This window comes from Lepidochelys kempii, chromosome 6 (genome assembly GCF_965140285.1).
Source record: "Lepidochelys kempii isolate rLepKem1 chromosome 6, rLepKem1.hap1, whole genome shotgun sequence".
Classification (NCBI taxonomy): domain Eukaryota; kingdom Metazoa; phylum Chordata; order Testudines; family Cheloniidae; genus Lepidochelys; species Lepidochelys kempii.
In genome coordinates, this window is record NC_136385.1 from 20,404,596 (window position 1) to 20,421,756 (window position 17,161).

The 17,161-nt window shown below is 49.1% G+C and overlaps 1 protein-coding gene across 7 annotated transcripts in view; it reads right to left on the reverse strand.

Moving 5' to 3' along the window:
• Window positions 1-17,161, reverse strand: part of SIGIRR (single Ig and TIR domain containing) — a 41,434-nt gene that overhangs the window by 23,309 nt on the left and 964 nt on the right. For 4 of the 7 annotated variants that reach the window (XM_073347019.2, XM_073347018.2, XM_073347017.1 and 1 more), the window contains exons 2-3: window positions 7,334-7,467; window positions 304-602 (exon numbers count right to left, since the gene is read on the reverse strand). In XM_073347019.2, the coding sequence (XP_073203120.1) occupies window positions 304-310 (7 nt within the window). In that variant the 5' untranslated portion in view covers window positions 311-602; window positions 7,334-7,467. Of the gene's footprint in view, window positions 1-303; window positions 603-2,736; window positions 2,800-7,333; window positions 7,583-17,161 lie in introns of those variants that run through there. The other 3 variants (XM_073347014.2, XM_073347013.2, XM_073347015.2) reach the window with 3 other exon arrangements.

The following is a 17,161-nucleotide window of genomic DNA, read 5'->3' on the forward strand; positions in this document are numbered from 1 at the left end:
ACACTATAAGTATTGTTTTAATACTTCCTGTCAAAGCAAAGCTACCTATGCAAGGGCACTTATTCCTGCAATTCCCCCCTCCTACACTCATGGAGGTTTGCTTCCTGAGCGTCAGAGGCGCAGAATAGGACGCTCTGTGTGTGTGTCTAATAAGCCAGAAGTAACATAAGCAGTCAAACGGCCTCTTCTGAAGCACAGCAATATTACTCCCTGCAACAGCCAGCAGGAGGCATCAGTGTTTCAAGCCAGGTATTTAATCTTGGCTCTGCAGCTATATATGTGGGTGACTTCCCCCAGCCCTACCTTCCATGGTCAGCCTGATGGTGCAGTTTCTGTGGCCGTTCAGGTAGAGTGTGCAGGTATAGTTCCCGGCACCGCCAGCCTGCAGACACTGGAAGGTGGCGTGCTGCGCAGGTGGCTCTGTGCGGAGGGGTGCAGCAGGTTGCAGTCTTTGCTCCACAGGAGGTTAAAGTCTGAGCTGGACCGGAGGAGCTAGAGGCTCAGCTCGTCCAGTGGACAGAACAAATGATTACCAGGCTCCTGCTGCCTCTACACATTGCGATCATAGAAGCGGTCGAGGTCCTGGCAGGACAGATCCAAGGCTGGTGGGAATGACACAGGAATAAGTTAGAAATGAAATACACTGGGTTAAAATGTAACAGCTTGCACAGTTAGTAGCATGCTCCACACACACTGTGGAGGCGGGGTGGGCAATCAATGTTCCCCACTACCAGGCGTACTGCAGAGATGACAAATGTCTGCTGGGCCGGCTGAAAGAAACTAGTTATTTGTATTATAACTAGTCTGTATTATTTGTGTTGTATTATAGTAGTACATAGAGGTCCCAAGCAAGACTGTGTTAGGTGCTATACATACAGGAAGAGACAGACCCACCGCAGAGAGCATAGATTCCTAACAGATAAGCCGGACAAAGGAAGAGTTATTATCCCCATTTTACAGATGGGAAAACTGAGCCTCAGGCACTAAGTGACTTGCCCAAGTTCATGCAGGAAGCCTGTGGCAGAACAGGGAACAGAGCCTACCTCTCCTGAGTTCCCATCCAGGGACTTAATTCCTCCCTGGAATAAGTGTGGACTGGCTGACATCAGCACTGCAGAGAGTGGAGAACAAATCTTCACCTGGCAGGTGATCAGGCAGGTGCCATGAGAAGGAATCAAGGGCATGGCTGGCAGATAAAGGCTCTGCAAGTAAAATTGCTAATGGGATGCTTCTAATCCTAGACCTACTGACTTCTCCAAGACACAGGAGGTTACACAATAGCTCTTAATGCCATTACTAACCCAGTCTCTAGCATGGCCAGGTTTATTCTATGGAAGTTTTGTCAGACCCATATCTTCTAGCTGACCTTCAAGCCCTCTGCCTTGTCTCCCTCTGTAGTAAAACCCCCACCACACTTCCAAAGCAGCACTAGCTGGGGCAGGTTTCCGAGGCAGGGCCGGGTACCTGCTGATATGTAAACATCAAAACCTGCTAGCTTTGCTTGCTGTGCAAACACTGTGGAGCCAGAATCTACCTAGAGCCTGCAGGAGAAAGTGTTGCTACTCCCCCAAAGGGGCTGAGCACACACCCAGCCTGCCTGGAGGTGGAGGGAGAGCAAACTAAAGCAGACCAGGTTTTGCGTGGTCCTGCTGCAGGGCAGGGCTGACGACCCCCTCTCCTCCTTTTACCGTACAGCCACGTGGATTTCAGCCACACAGACATTGAATTCAACGCAGGAGTGTCCCCAAAAGGAGTTTCTTTTCCCCGTGGGTTTCCTGCCCAGACCTCTCATTCCTCATTTAACCTAGGCCAAGCTCAGCTGTAGTGCTTCAGCTGTCCAAGATTCTGGGGACTGATCAATCCTAGAAATCAGATGAGGGTGAGGAACAAATCCCACTGCCCTGGAGGCAAACATGGAGTCATCCCCTGAGATGTCTTCTCCAGGGCTCTGGCCAAGCCACTTTTAATAACTCAAACAATGAGGCTTTCACCACGCCCCCTCCTAGCAGGCTGCACCGGGCTCAAATGGATCTCAGTGGAAGGACATCCTGGCTGCCCTTCAGCTGAAACTTTCCTTTGTTCAGTTCCAGCTCATCGCTATTACTTCTACACCCCCACCCTCCCAAACCACCCAAAACCGTTTCACTTCCCCCTGGGCCTTTGTACCCTTCAGATCCTAATAGACTGCCCCCTATCCAGCCAGCATGAGTTCTCACTGTAATCGAACCAAATCTCCCTAGTTCGCCATCTTCTTGCATAAATCGTTTTTTTCAGCCCTTTAAGTATTTTAATCACTACTACCCGCCATTTAATGAAACTGAGGGGAATCCCTGTGTGTGCTCAGATTACAACAGATGGGAGAACTATCAGCTCACTGCATTTGTGGGTAACAGCTGCACATTCAGGTTCTCTCTCTCCCTCTCTCTCTCATCACTGTCCAAAATGTGTGAGATGAGTGGGCTGTGCAGCTAAACATCGGCTATGGCCCTCCACATCCCATCAGTGGTGCAGGAGAAGAAGATGAGGCAGAAGCCTTCCCTTTCAGCTGATCTAAGCAAGCTCTAACTCCTCCTCATAGCTTGGGACAAGCCCCCTGCTGCCCTGAAATTTCACCAGCCAGTCCTATGTTGCTGACTTCTACGTACAGTATAATCACTGCTTGCGGGAGAGAAGAGTGTGCGGTATTAAACTCAGATGCTGCAAACCTTCCTCCCCTGCAGGTGATGCTATACACACCCAGACAGTTCATCACAGGTCTTTCCTCCTGCATCTCTTCTGCAACCAGCAGCTCAAAGGATTGGCCACCATGTGCGAAGACAAGAAGAGGGCAGGGGTGCTGGGAGCCACTGAATCACACTGTAAACCCTGTATTGCAGGGGTCCTCAAACTGGAGGCTGGGACCCCTCAGGGGGTGGTGAGGTTACTACATGGGGGGTCGCGAGCTGTCAGCCTCCACCCCAAGCCCCGCTTTGCCTCCTGCATTTATAATGGTGTTAAATATATTTGAAAGTGTTTTTAATTTATAAGGGAGGGTCGCACTCAGAGGCTTGCCATGCGAAAGGGGTCACCAGTACAAAAGTTTGAGAACACTGCTGTATATGATGGAAACCACTTCAAGCCAGCACAGAGGGAGAACTGCTAGGGATGCACACCCCTCCTTTAGCACACGAAATCTTACCCTCCTTTCCTTTTCAATAAGTTAGCAGGTGATGACGACATCCAACTGGAACGGTCATGGTTTAAAATGTGGTTACAGCACAAAGCACTGTCACTTCACCAGCTAATAATGGTGCCCAGCAGAGAATCATAATTATCCATATTATTGTCCCAACCTCATAATCTTGGATCACTAATCTTGACACAAAATGCTTCACTAGTAAACCATACGCAGGCTGTGTCTACACTTAAAATGCTATAGCTGCTGGAGCGCTTCAGTGAAGACACTCAGTACAGTGACGGGAGAGTCTCCTGTAGTTAATCCACCTCCCCAAGAGGTTGTAGTTAGATCAATGGAAGAATTAGCACTGCCCTCATCAGGGGTTAGGTCGGGTTAACTACGTTGCTCAAGGGGGTGGATTTTCCACACCCCTGGACAACATAGCTGGGTTGACTTAACATTTTAATGTCGAGCTGACTAGAGTTCCTTCTGATGGCTAGATCAGCCTTAAAGTAAAGTGGTTGACAGCTGCCCTGTTGGCGCTTCCAGCGACACAAAGGACAGCACTTTCCAGCCAGACAACTGCCTCCAGCACAGAGCTTTGACTTGCCATTTGTAATTGAAGTCGTTAATTAAACGGTGTGCAGTTTATTTATAGTAACAAGTGCTGCATACCTGGTGACCTTTCATACAGTTGAGCAAAGTAAAGTGAGTGCAGCTTTCCTTTCAAGCAAAGAGACTGGGTGGGTGGGTGTGCACATCCGCATGCTAACTTACAGCCAGGCTGTAGAGGAAAGAGGTGTGAGAGTGGACATGCAAAGGAGCAAACAACAAAGAGGGATGTGTTCCAAAAACCACTAGGACAGATCTTTAGATGGTGAAAATCAACCCAGCTCCATTAAGTCAGTGAGCTGATCCTCATGTGTGAATGAAGGGGGAAGTCACACTACACTAAAGAAAAGGAGTACTTGTGGCACCTTAGAGACTAACAAATTTATTTGAGCATAAGCCTTCGTGAGCTACAGCTCACTTCATTGGATGCATTCAGTGGAAAATACAGTGGGGAGATTTATATACACAGAGAACATGAAACAATGGGTGTTACCATACACACCGTAACGAGAGTGGTCAGGTAAGGTGAGCTATTATCAGCAGAAGAAATGCCCCCCCCTCTCCTGCTGGTAATAGCTCACCTTACCTGACCACTCTCCTTACGGTGTGTATGGTAACACCCATTGTTTCATGTTCTCTGTGTATATAAATCTCCCCACTGTATTTTCCACTGAATGCATCCGATGAAGTGAGCTGTAGCTCACGAAAGCTTATGCTCAAATAAATTGGTTAGTCTCTAAGGTGCCACAAATACTTCTCTTTTTGCGGATACAGACTAACACGGCTGCTACTCTGAAACCTGTCACTACACTAAAGGTGGGCAAGAGAGGCATTGACACTTCTTATTGGATCAACAAATTAGTCAACATATACACAGTTTCAGGCCCAAATGGTCTGCAAAGTGTGAATAGTTTCTACGAAACCAGTCTAGGCAAGGTGGGATAGTTGATCTGCACTGATATACCTGAAGAACCTTCTTAATGCAAAAGCTTGGAGATTACAGTGTAATACTGGACCAACAAATAAATGGTGTTAACATTATCAGTGATTTTCCCAGGGCTAATACCACCATAAACACATCCTGCATAACAGGAAGGGGCAGAGAGATAACCCTTATCTTAGTTTCTCTCGAATGGGCCCCACTCCTTGACACTCTTGATGCAAACTGCTTCTGAAATTACAGCTTGGGACTGTGATGGCTCCTAGATAGTGTAGGTTTCCCAGGACTGAACTGTATCTGGGCACACAAACTTCTCAACAAAGCTGTTTGAAGTTGAACCTTTCCCTGAAGAAACATTTTCCCTTTCTTATGAGATGGGAAGTGAAAGGATCTGTTGTTTACGGAGGTGAAGGTCTGGGGGCCTCAGGCTTTCATCTGGCTGGAACAGCAGCTACAGCTCCCTCTGCAAGGCTCTCCAAAGAAGACCAGATTATGGGTCAAGATACACCCAAAACACACTTATAATAGGTGCAGCTTTATCAAGCAAAAAGTAATTTCCGAAGAAATAAGTTAACCACACTCCTCTTTCACCTGTTCATAGCAGACAGGACAGACCCACGTGCCTCTGTAACAAATCTCTTCACAAATCCATTGTGATTGGGTGAGGGGCCTTTGGGATAGCAAGACAGCAGGAAGGAAAGTACTGAAACAGGAACTTAATTGGCTGTAACTAGGAGGGGGCATGGAAGGGGCATGTGTTGGGAGCGTGCACTGCTGATGCAGGGTAAATCCAAGGTTCGGAACCCTTTTTCTAAACAGCTGCGGATGTTCAGACTCAGTCCAGTCATGTCTGGTAGAGGAGTTGATGGCTAACACTGTTTTGTTCCAGTGGGCCAGAATGAGGAAGTCTATGAAAGCTACAGCCTCTTCTGAGAGCTCAGACTCTTCCTAAAAGCCGGTCTTCGATCACTCAGACTTGGTGGAGGAGGGTCCTTCTATCCCCCCAGGCCCCATCCCTCAGAGTCACTACCAGGGCCCTCTTGCTCCTATCTCACAATGAGCATGAAATATTGCTGGCACAAAGTCCAAGCTGAAGGATGTTTAAGAGGAGGAGACCAATCCCTGCCTTGTGAATATCTCTCCTTATAACTCCTACCAACCACCACCCTGCCACGTGTGGGAACCCAGAGCTGACAGGTTAAAGAGCTGCTAGACTTGGGCAACGTACTCCAACCTTCAGCAGATGCTGCCCCCTCGTAAGCCAGTCAGAACCCTTCCCTCTGCCCCCTCCATCCCAATCAGAAATGCTCGCAGCTCAGTTTTGCTGGAGACGAATAATGTCAAGCTAGTAGCAGCCTTGGCTTTCTAGAGATGCCACTCTTGTCATACAAGAAATGGGACAGATATAACATGTGATCCTGAGCTAACAAAGGCACAAAGTGCCCCCCACAATGTTCAATGGGGAACAAGCAGGGCACTAGGCAAGAGTTTAGGACAGTCAGATCAGCTCATGTAGTAGGAACCTACAAAGAGGCAAAGTCCAAGGTGCAGATGGCGACAGCTGGATTTTTCTGGAGCGAGAACACACATGTTGGTGTTATATATTTTTATAACATAGCAATCTGCTGCTAGGCAGGCAGCAAGGCCCCTACCTCCTCAATCTGGGGAGAGAAGGTAGCCCCAAGAGAATCACTTTGCTGCTGCTGACTGGCCCACTCCCAGGGTCTCCAAAAGCTGCATAAGCCAGACGAGGGGGTATCTCAGTGAGTTCCCCAGAATTATAGCTCAGCCTCTGCTTTTCTCTCCATAGTTTCAAGGGCCAGAGTTCTTGGGAAGTCAGTGGTGGAACAGCAATTTTATTGAGCTATGCTATAGTTTTATACTCTGTTGAGATGAGTTAAATCCAGTATTGCACGTTACAATTAGGGTGGCACTGCTGAAGTTTGGAAAGATAGTGCCATTTACTACAATGAGAAAAGGAGTACTTGTGGCACCTTAGAGACTACGGTTTAACATGGCTGCTACTCTGAAACCTGTCATTTACTACAATGGTGAGCTGCCACTTCCGAGAGGCAGGAAGCAGGGAGAAAGGCAGTTGACAGGGAAGCGCAAGGAGGAGGGGTTCAGGAAGTCACACAGGAGGGGAGCCAGGGTGTCAAGAAGCAGGGAATTGATGGGAAGCCTGTAAGTCAGGGGAATAACAGAGGCCTGCAGTATCATCCAGTGGGGATCACAGACTGAGAGCCCACAAGATCAAGCAGTGGGAAACACAGAGAAAAAGGATAGAAAGGATCAAACGGCAGGGAGTGGGTAAGGACCCCAAGGTCAAACAATCGAGATTGGTGCTAGAACAGAGCTCACGGGTATAACAGCAGTAACAGAAGAACCTGTGGGTTTTCACAGGAGGGATGGAAGAGAAACCACAGGGCCAAGCAGGTTAAAGGAGAGCAGCAGGGACCAGTGGGGCTGGGGAACCAAGGGGAAGGGGGAGAGTCTGTGGATCCAGCAGTCCCTGTTTCCTTTTCTAAGGGAGCAGAGTCTGCCTTTATCACCAAGCACCATACACAGCGACCCCCAGCCCCAAGCTCCCACTTTGCTCCACGTCACCTCTATTTGATCCTCACCTGGTGGGGCTGTGGTCCTTTCCTGCTCACTCTCTGCGGCAGCCTTGGGAAGGCAGAGGGCTGACAACACAGCTGTTACAGACAGAACAGAGGCCAGTCTCCCCTCCACCTTGGCTCCCTCTCAATGCAGTACTCTACAAAGAAGATAAGCACAGGGGGAAGGATTACCTTTCGGAGCAACCCTCTTCCAGCTTAAGGCAGAGGTCTCCAGACCGAACCAGGGGCACTGCACATGCTGCACACTCCCTGATCCCAGCCACCTTGCTCACGTGACCATCCAATAGGCTGGCCCTGCCAGTTAAGTAATTTTTTTCATCGTTCAACCCATGCCCTGCATTTTGTGCTTGAAGGGCTCGTTCCACTCTCCCCCCCAATCACAAGCCTCCAGGCTTGCACTAGGGACAGCCAGTTCCCTCCCACCTGCCACTATTGCTCCTCCTACCTTTCCACCTGAACTGTATGGGGAAAAGGAAACCTACACACACTGAATAAAACAAAACCCACCCAACCTGTTGGCAGAAAAATAGATGACTAGGAATTTGCTGCGTGCAAAGCGAGGAGGCAGGTTGCACAAGAATTTTCTCCAACGGCTCTGGCACTGCGGGAATACAGCTGCTTTGTGGAGCTCAGCCAGTTATCCCAGACTCGCATGATACTCCAGCACTTGCTAACATCAAGCTGCCACCACTGGGGAAGAAGAAAAAATACCCCAAGGAGCCTGCTGCTTTCCAATGCAGACAGTAAATGGAGATAGTGAGACAAGACTAAACCTGTATACAGCACGTGATGTGATCGGTAACATTATCTCCTAAGCCCAGTGCTGCAGGTAGAGAGATGGCCATTCATATAAACTTTCTTTTTTCCTTTTCATATTCCACACACTAAACTATATATTCAGTGAGTCACTGCATCATTTGCACATACACACCGTGCCAAAACTTGTGATTAGTCTGATTCTGAGAGTGGCGCTGAGTATTTACAGCTCCACTGAAGTCATCGGGACTTACTGGTGCTTTTAGCTCTGGGTCCCAACTGTTTGTAGCTTGGCTTATAGGGCACAACAGCACAGGTTCAAATGCAGTATACCCCCACCACATCATGTATCATTAAGGCCAATTACAGAAATATTCTGGGAAAGGACTGAACTGGAACAATGTAAGATCTTTATTAGTAGATATCTTTACAGAGTGCCTGATCCAACGTAGCTGTTATTACACGAATATCTTAAATTTATATCTTTTTCCCTCAATGATTTAAAAGCATTTTACAATTTTTAAACTGACAGTTTGTATATCTATATTGAGCACTCACCCAGCAGTGAAATGCAGCCACCTCTGAGGTGAACCACAATAGCTGATAAACAGCACACAGTAGACCATAGTTATTAAAAGTGTTATTAACAGTCCATAGGGCATGTGCTATGCTGTAAGGATGGCAACTCTTGATGCTGGAAGCATGCAATCTTTCAGTCAGGGATGAGCTTAAATGATACCAGTGGCAGCATTTGCCTAAACTCTTCTCATAATCTCAGTTCTGTCCATTTGTCACATCAAAGTTAGACTTCACTCAGAGCTGATTGAGAGATCTTCAATAAAGGCCCAAATCTGCTCCCATTGAAGCCAACCGTAAAATTCACAATGACCTTAACTGGTGCAGGATTGTGCATTAAATGATCATCTGTCTTTCTTGCAAGATTTGACAAACAGTGAAATAGTTAACAATGCTGGCATATTACATAGCATCTTTAGACTTCAGAATCAACTAAGATCACACTTCTCAGAGTTATCGCTTCAGACTCTCTGCAGACTCAGGCAGACACTACTGTGCCGGTTACAAGTAGATCATATTTTAAAGGTTATCTTTGCAACCCTAAAAGCTGATGGAAATTAACGATACAAGGTGGGTGAGATAATATCTTTTATTGGACCAATTTCTGTTGGTGAAAGAGACAAGCTTTTCTGAGTTTACACTGAGCAATTCTGCAAATCTGTGTGAGCCTGAAAGCTTGTCTCTCTTTCACCAACAGAAACTGGTCCAATAAAAGATATTACCTCAGCCACCTTGTCTCTCTAATATCCTGGGACCAACACAGCTACAACAACACTGCAAACGGAGATTAAGGATGGAATTTTCAAAAATGCCCATCATTGGTCTAAATGCAGTCTTTGGTAAAACTTCAGTGGGAATAGTTGGGCCAATACTGAAAAAAAATCTCGAAAATCTCACCCTTTTAATTTAAAAAAAAACAAAACCTATTGGTTGGATTTTCAAGCACAAGACAGAAGCCACCAGTGAAATAGTTATCTTTCCCACCTGCAGCAAACAGGTTCAGCTGACCCCTGCTTTCAAGGTATCTGATAACAAATGGTAGCCTACATAGTGTCTTTGCATTCCAGTGGCCTACCAGGCTTTAGTCACAGATGTGTGTGTCTTGTATGTATGGTATTTTAGCTTCTATAACAGAAGCTTCTGCTTCATTGTACTGTGCTCCTTGGCTTGCAAAATGTGTTACTCTCTCTCCCACATCTGTATTTGCTGTTCTCAGTTATTCAACACTGTGAATTTAATAATGAGAAAATAATCTATTCCCTGGGCTCCAACTCCCTACCCATGCAGAGACAAAGCACTTATGGCTAAGCAATAAAACTGGTTATTAAGGGGATATTTTTTCCATCCCACTTGACTACAAAGTGTGTCACAGATATTACAGCTCTATTGGGAAGCAAGAAATACAGATTGGGGTTAGCTAAATCCATGAATCTTTTAATATGCAGGGTTATGGAATGACACTAATGGTGCAAAATCATTTTTCTTTTTAAAAAAAGTTGGATGACTTTGGCATTCAGAAAATGTCAGTACAGCCAGATAAGCACAGTCCTCTAGAAGCATGTCTTGGCCTCCCACTGGAGGGAATGCTAACAGACACCAGCCACTAGTGGTGTTAACTTGGTGTCATCTAGAGCTGATCTGAAGTTAACGGGATCTGTGGCATCTCTGGAAACTGGGCCCTAGGAGTTAAGTTGGGTACTTTAAAACAGAGGCACATTGAATGAGCACAAATCTGGGCGTAGGCAAAGAGTCAAGAAGGAGGTAGGTCCTGTCATAGTGGGGAGAGGCGGTCTCTCAGTTTGACCCTTTGTTATGCTCTGGAAGGCAACATGACAGGGAAGTAAGGGAAGTGGAGAGCAACTGGTAGGGGATGAACTCCACTCCTGGTTAAAAGATTTTGTCCTTGTGAATTTAGTGTTGGTGAATGCTGCCAGACTGACAGCTCAGGAGACTGATGTCTTGTTTGGCCAGGGCAGCAGCAGTGCAAGCTTCCTGCACACTGGGCCTCAACCCTCATATGTAGGGTCCACTTCTAGAGTGGGAGGGAAGTTGAGTTTCCATGGCTCAGTAGTCACTGCACTCTGCTGAGGGGGCCAATTAAGGCCAATCATGCTGGTGACTTTAATGCTGTGTACCCTTCCCCACTGCCTGGGGTCTAACCTGAGTGAAATTTCTTCTGTCCTATCTCTTATTCTGGAACACTGATATGTATGTAGACAGCCCGTGATCTCCAAAAGCAGCCCTGGGCATGCGCATGTGGCTATATCCTGCATCACTGTACAAAACGTGATGGGATTTGTTAAACAATAAGCGGGTGAGTTACACACCTGTCAAAAATAATCCAATAGAAAAGGATTAAAGATGACAGTGCAGTTCTCATGCCTTTACCAGCCTTTTCAAAGGCAACTTTGTGATTGGCTTTTTGCAGAGCTCTGAGCCTCAGGGTCAGACATGTCACACCTACTGTTCTTTTCTGTTTGCAGCCTACATTGTGTCTTCTCTCAGAACTATGGGATGGCACAGCATGGCTTCAGCTGATTGCTTCAGCAATGCTACATGCCAGCTTTTCTCTCCAAACACAAAACTGGATGTCCCTTCCCTAAGTCTCTGATCCTCGGGGGAGGGAACTTCTGAAGAAACTGTAAGTGGTTCAAATAAATTTTAAAATGAGGGGCCAGATTCTCTGGTGTAACTCTGTTGACTTCAATGGAGTTATACCAACAGAACATGTAGCCCTAGATCTAAATTTGTACACAGTGTCTTTCATCCCAATGCACTTTACAAACTGTTGGGCCCAATCCTGCAAAGAGCTGAATACTCATCTCTCAGTGAAGACAATGGGAACTGAGTGCACTCAGCATCTCATTGGAGGTGCTCAGCATCTTGCAGGATCATGCCCTACTTACATGTCCTTCCATTCACTATTGAAATGCAGCCATCACTGGGGTTAAAAACAGCAGGTTTTTAACAGCACACAGCAACCCTACCCAATAGTTAAGGGCAGGAAGTAAGGAAGATACCTTGTCCAAGTGAAACTAAGGGGGGATTCATGAAGGCAGATTGTAACTATTCTAATTTGAACTTTGTCAATACACCAGGGTAACACACCTACTCTTGCAAAAAAGTGCCCTTGGATATTTGTTAATGACCAACGATGAGGCATTTAGCTTTACATCTCATTCAAAGTCAGGACTCTCCCTCTAACCCCACACGCCATTGGCAGTGGGAGGGAGCAGTGTGTATTGCCTCACTCCCATATGAAAGCATGATCAATGAATGTATTTACTGTCAGTGTCCACTTAGTAATGCAGGTAAAGGAATGTGGTGGATTGTAAATTATTAAAACTGGAATAATGTTAAAAATCTTCCCACTATTCCTGTGACTTATTTATTTCTATGTTTGTTCTCTGCACTTCTATTACCTAGGACAATGACACTCGAGTTTGACTTTGCTTTTGTTCATATTATTTAGTTAGATAGCACCAAGAGTGTGCTAAGTACTTTGCAGAGAGCTCTGAAGACAATGGGCCCAATTTTCAGTTACTTTGTTTCTGTCCTTGGGGCAGGAACAGGGAGCAAAGGTTTTAAATCACACTTGTGCTCCTCATACTCTAGAGCAGGGGTCGGCAACAGATGGCACGTGAGCCAATTTTTAATGGCAGGCTGCTGTCTGCCGGGGATGTGCCATTAAAAATCCTGTCCAGCCCGGCCCACTGCTCTCTCCTTGCAGGGCAGGCAAGCTTCCCCCTCCCCCCAACTCTTCCCCCAGCGTGCTGGGTTCCTGCCCCTCCCTCTCTCCCTCCCTGCAGCCGATCAGCTGGCGGCTCTTGCTACAGAGGGGAAAAGCGGAGCCGAGCCGCAGCATGCTCGTGCTCTCTGCTCCGGGGACCTTGGAGAAGGGGGGTAGAATCAGGGCATATCCCCTCCAGCCCCCTGCCGTGAGACGCTCAGGGCAGGGGGCTGGGAGCACTCCCACGACCCCAGCCCACACCCTCAGCCCTCTACCCTGACTCCTGCACCCCCCCACAACCCCCAGCCCTCTGCCCTCACCCCTGTACCCCCCACACACCCTAGCCCCATGCCCTGACCCCTGCACCCCCCACAACCCCAGCCCTGACTCCGGAACCCCCCCACATACCCAGCCCCCCGCCCTGACTCCTGCACCCTCCTCACACACCCCCAGCCCCCTGACTCCTGCACCCCCCACACATACCCAGCTCCCCCACACCCCATGCACTGACTCTTGCACCCACCACATCCCCACCCCCACCCTGAGCACCAAATGGGAGCTCCTGCACACACACACACCCCCACATTCCCACCTGCACCCCTTGCACCAAATGGGAGCTGCCCAGGTAAGCGCTCCAAACCCAAACCTCCTGCCCCAACCCTGAGCCCCCTCCCTCATTCTAGCTCCTGGTCAGGCCCTGCACCCCAATCCCCAGCCTGCTCCTTCACCCCCAGCCCTGTGCTCAGTGCACTCCCACCCTCATCTCAGTGCAGAGAGAGGACGAGAATGTCTAGAACCAGGGAGAAGGTAGGTACCTACTCTATGTGGACAGGGCTGGGACCCCAGACCGGCAGCGGGGCCGGCAGCCAGGACCCTGGCTGGCAGGAGCCGGCGGATGGACCCGCAGAACGGCAGCGGGCTGAAACGCTCAGAGCACTGCCGGTCTAGGGTCCTGGCCGCCAGCCCCACTCAGCCCACTGCCGGTCTGGGGTTCTGGCTGCCAGCCCCTTGCCAGCCGGGGTCCCGGCCGCAGGCCCTGCTCAGCCTGCTGCCGGCATAGGTGAATGGAACCCCAGGCTGGCAGCAGACTGAGCGGGCTAGTGGTATAAGATCAGCATTTTAATTTAATTTTAAATGAAGCTTCTTAAACATTTTGAAACCCTTATTTACATACGACAATAGTTTAGTTATATGATATATAGACTTACAGAGAGAGACCTTCTAAAAAATGTTAAAATGTATTATTGGCACACAAAACCTTAAAGTGAATAAATGAAGACTTGGCACACCACTTTTAAAAGGTTGCCGACCCCTGCTCTAGAGCATCTGGGGATCTAAGTATGATGAAAACTACAGAGCTCAGCTTCCCATATCCCCTATATCTGTTGCATGCTGCACTCAAGCCATGTCCCCTACCTGGCCATACCCCTCCCTCCTTGACATGACCACTAGGCACGAGGCTACAAATGGCTAGCATAGAGTCCTTATGTCAGCTCTCATAGTTGTCAAGTGTTGTTCAGCTCCACTGCTTGGGGCAGGATGTATTGATCATAAGTTAGAGTCATATGCAAACTGTTTGTAAATATGCTAATTAGCTCATTACATTTCGTAAAATGTCACCTGTGGAACTGCATAAAACCTGGCAGCTACATATAGGGCTTGCCAATCGCCACAGTGTCCAAGCAGTGCATTTTGTTGGTTTTGAGTTAGCAAAAAATTGTAAAACAAGTTTTTACAAAAATCTGAGTTCACTGTGTCTCTGTAACCAATATTTCTGTTTTTTAAAAACACAAATGAATCTCTGAAGAACGAAACACGGAGAAACTCAAGAGAGTAAATCTTAGGGAATTTCAGAGGCTAAAATATCTGGTGTGGCAGGAATGGGTGGTGAGTACACACTTAGCTTTTCAAAGGCTGGATTTTTAAAGAACTGCTCTTTGCTCCTCTAAAGCTCCCTGACAAACGTTGCTTTTAGCAACACACAGCATTTAAAAATGGTGGGTGGCATCCTCATGCCTGATTGTGCACTTCGTCTGTATGCGTGGTGGATTCACTCGCAAAGCTCACCACGTTGGCTAGCCACCAGGCAAACCCATTTTCTAAGAAACCTGACCACATTAGCCTGCCCTCCTGCAATTTAGCTGCATTTCGATTCTGCAGTTTCCTCACTGACCAATCCTCCTCAAAGCATTTTCATTTCCGATCTTTCATTTTATAGAAACTTACACTGAAATTCAATTTAAAAGAAACCAGTTTCCACATAAAATGTCAGCATGAAGCATTTAATACCAAGTGCATAATAATATACTGACACTCCAGTTTCAATGGGTGATTCTTTTTCCAGAGAATTTTTTAGTACTCTGTCAGTAACTTTTCCCCTTTAATGAAGAAAAATAATGAAACTTATTAAATCTTTCAATTTTTTTCAAAGCAAAATATGAAAGGTGAACCTCAGTCCTTCCCATCTCGCTGTATAGCCTGTTCATTCTCCACTATAGAGCCACTTGCTCATCAGCTTTCTATTTAAAACACTAATGACAGGATATGAGCTCTCAGCTTCCACGATTAGAAATAAAACTAAGTTGAAAGAGTGGATGTCACTTTAGTCCTAGCTATTTCCAAGTTTGAGGGTATTCTGATCCAGGGTTTTGGCTCCACCCATTACAGAAACATATTGGATCCAGATGTGATGTTTGGATCCAGGTCCAAATTTTCCCAACACCTGGACCATTTGAAGGGTGAGTTTTGGATCAGGCTCATCTCTAATTACTATTTATACTTTTAATCACCAAACACTGCCAGGAACACCGGAGCTGCTCCAAACCATAGAACACAGATTGTGCCACCATCACCTTCTAGCATGCTATGCTCCACCTTGATCAGCTGCAGTGGAGCATAGCATGTTGGGCCCAGCATCGCAGGGTTGCCAAGCTGTAGCTCACGAAGGCTCATGCTCAAATAAATTGGTTAGTCTCTAAGGTGCCACAAGGACGCCTTTTCTTTTTGCAGATACAGATTAACACGGCTGCTACTCTGAAAACTGGTCTCCGTATATCTGGATCTATCCCAATATTAATAAGGCATCCCTGCAGAGTGATTCCTTCCCAGGTTGAGGTGCCTACAAAATGCCATCAAAGGGGTGATGATCTAGTGCAAAGCGAGGACTTCCTAGTACAAGGATCAAACAGGCAGGGCAGCATGCTGTGGTAGGGAACACTGGGGGCTGGGGAAGGAACAGCAGCAGGGAACTCCATGGGTGGGTGTGGTGCTGGAAAATGGAAGGAGCGGTGGAGAACTCCTTGGGTGGGCAGGGATCCCCATGGAGCGGGCAGGGTATGAATGGCAGAAGGCAGTGAATCTGGGGGATGGGATCAGGCAAGGAAACCAGTGGGGAGAAGCAAGCAGGGAATCCTAGCCATTATGGGGCCCAGCAGAGCCCTCAGGCTAGCTGTGGGGTGGCACTGGCGGTGAGGGACCTGGGGTGGCTGCAGGTGGTGGGGGTGGGGAAGGGGGGGCTGTGGGGAGCTGGGCTGGCTGTGGGGGGTGTTAGGGGCCTGCGGCAGGAGGCCGGGCTGGCTGGGGCTGGCCTTTAGGAGCTCAGCTGGCTACAGATGACACTGGGGCATCTGCAGGTGGCACGGGGGGGGGGGGGGGGCTGTGGGGAGGTGGTCTGGCTGTGGCGGGGTGTTGGGGGTGGGGGCTGATCTGGCTATGGAGAGCATTGGGGGGCTGGGCTGGCTGTGGGTGATATTGGGGTGGCTTGGGGGTGGGGGAGCTGGGCTGGCTGTGGGTGGCCTTGGGGAGCTGGGGGGCTGCAGATGACACTGAGGTGGCTGCAGGTGGCACAGGGGGGACTGTGGGGAGCTGGGTTGGCTGTGGTGGGGTGTTGGGGGCTGATCTGGCTGGGGGTGATATTAGGGGGCTGAGCTGGTTGTGGGCGATATTGGGGTGGCTTGGGGAGCTGGGGGGCTGCAGATGACGCTGGGGTGGCTGCAGGTGGCAGGGGGGGCTGTGGGGAGCTGGGTTGGCTGTGTTGGGGGCTGATCTGGGTGGGGGTGATATTGGGGGGCTGGGCTGGCTGTGGGTGGCCTTGGGGAGCTGGGGGGCTGCAGATGACGCTGGGGTGGCTGCAGGTGGCAGGGGGGGGCTGTGGGGAGCTGGGTTGGCTGTGGTGGGGTGTTGGGGGCTGATCTGGGTGGGGGTGATATTGGGGGGCTGGGCTGGCTGTGGGTGGCCTTGGGGAGCTGGGGGGCTGCAGATGACGCTGGGGTGGCTGCAGGTGGCAGGGGGGGGCTGTGGGGAGCTGGGTTGGCTGTGGTGGGGTGTTGGGGGCTGATCTGGGTGGGGGTGATATTGGGGGGCTGGGCTGGCTGTGGGTGGCCTTGGGGAGCTGGGGGGCTGCAGATGACGCTGGGGTGGCTGCAGGTGGCAGGGGGGGGCTGTGGGGAGCTGGGTTGGCTGTGGTGGGGTGTTGGGGGCTGATCTGGGTGGGGGTGATATTGGGGGGCTGGGCTGGCTGTGGGTGGCCTTGGGGAGCTGGGGGGCTGCAGATGACGCTGGGGTGGCTGCAGGTGGCAGGGGGGGGCTGTGGGGAGCTGGGTTGGCTGTGGTGGGGTGTTGGGGGCTGATCTGGGTGGGGGTGATATTGGGGGGCTGGGCTGGCTGGGGGTGGCCTTGGGGAGCTGGGGGGCTGCAGATGACGCTGGGGTGGCTGCAGGTGGCAGGGGGGGCTGCGGGGAGCTGGGTTGGCTGTGTTGGGGGCTGATCTG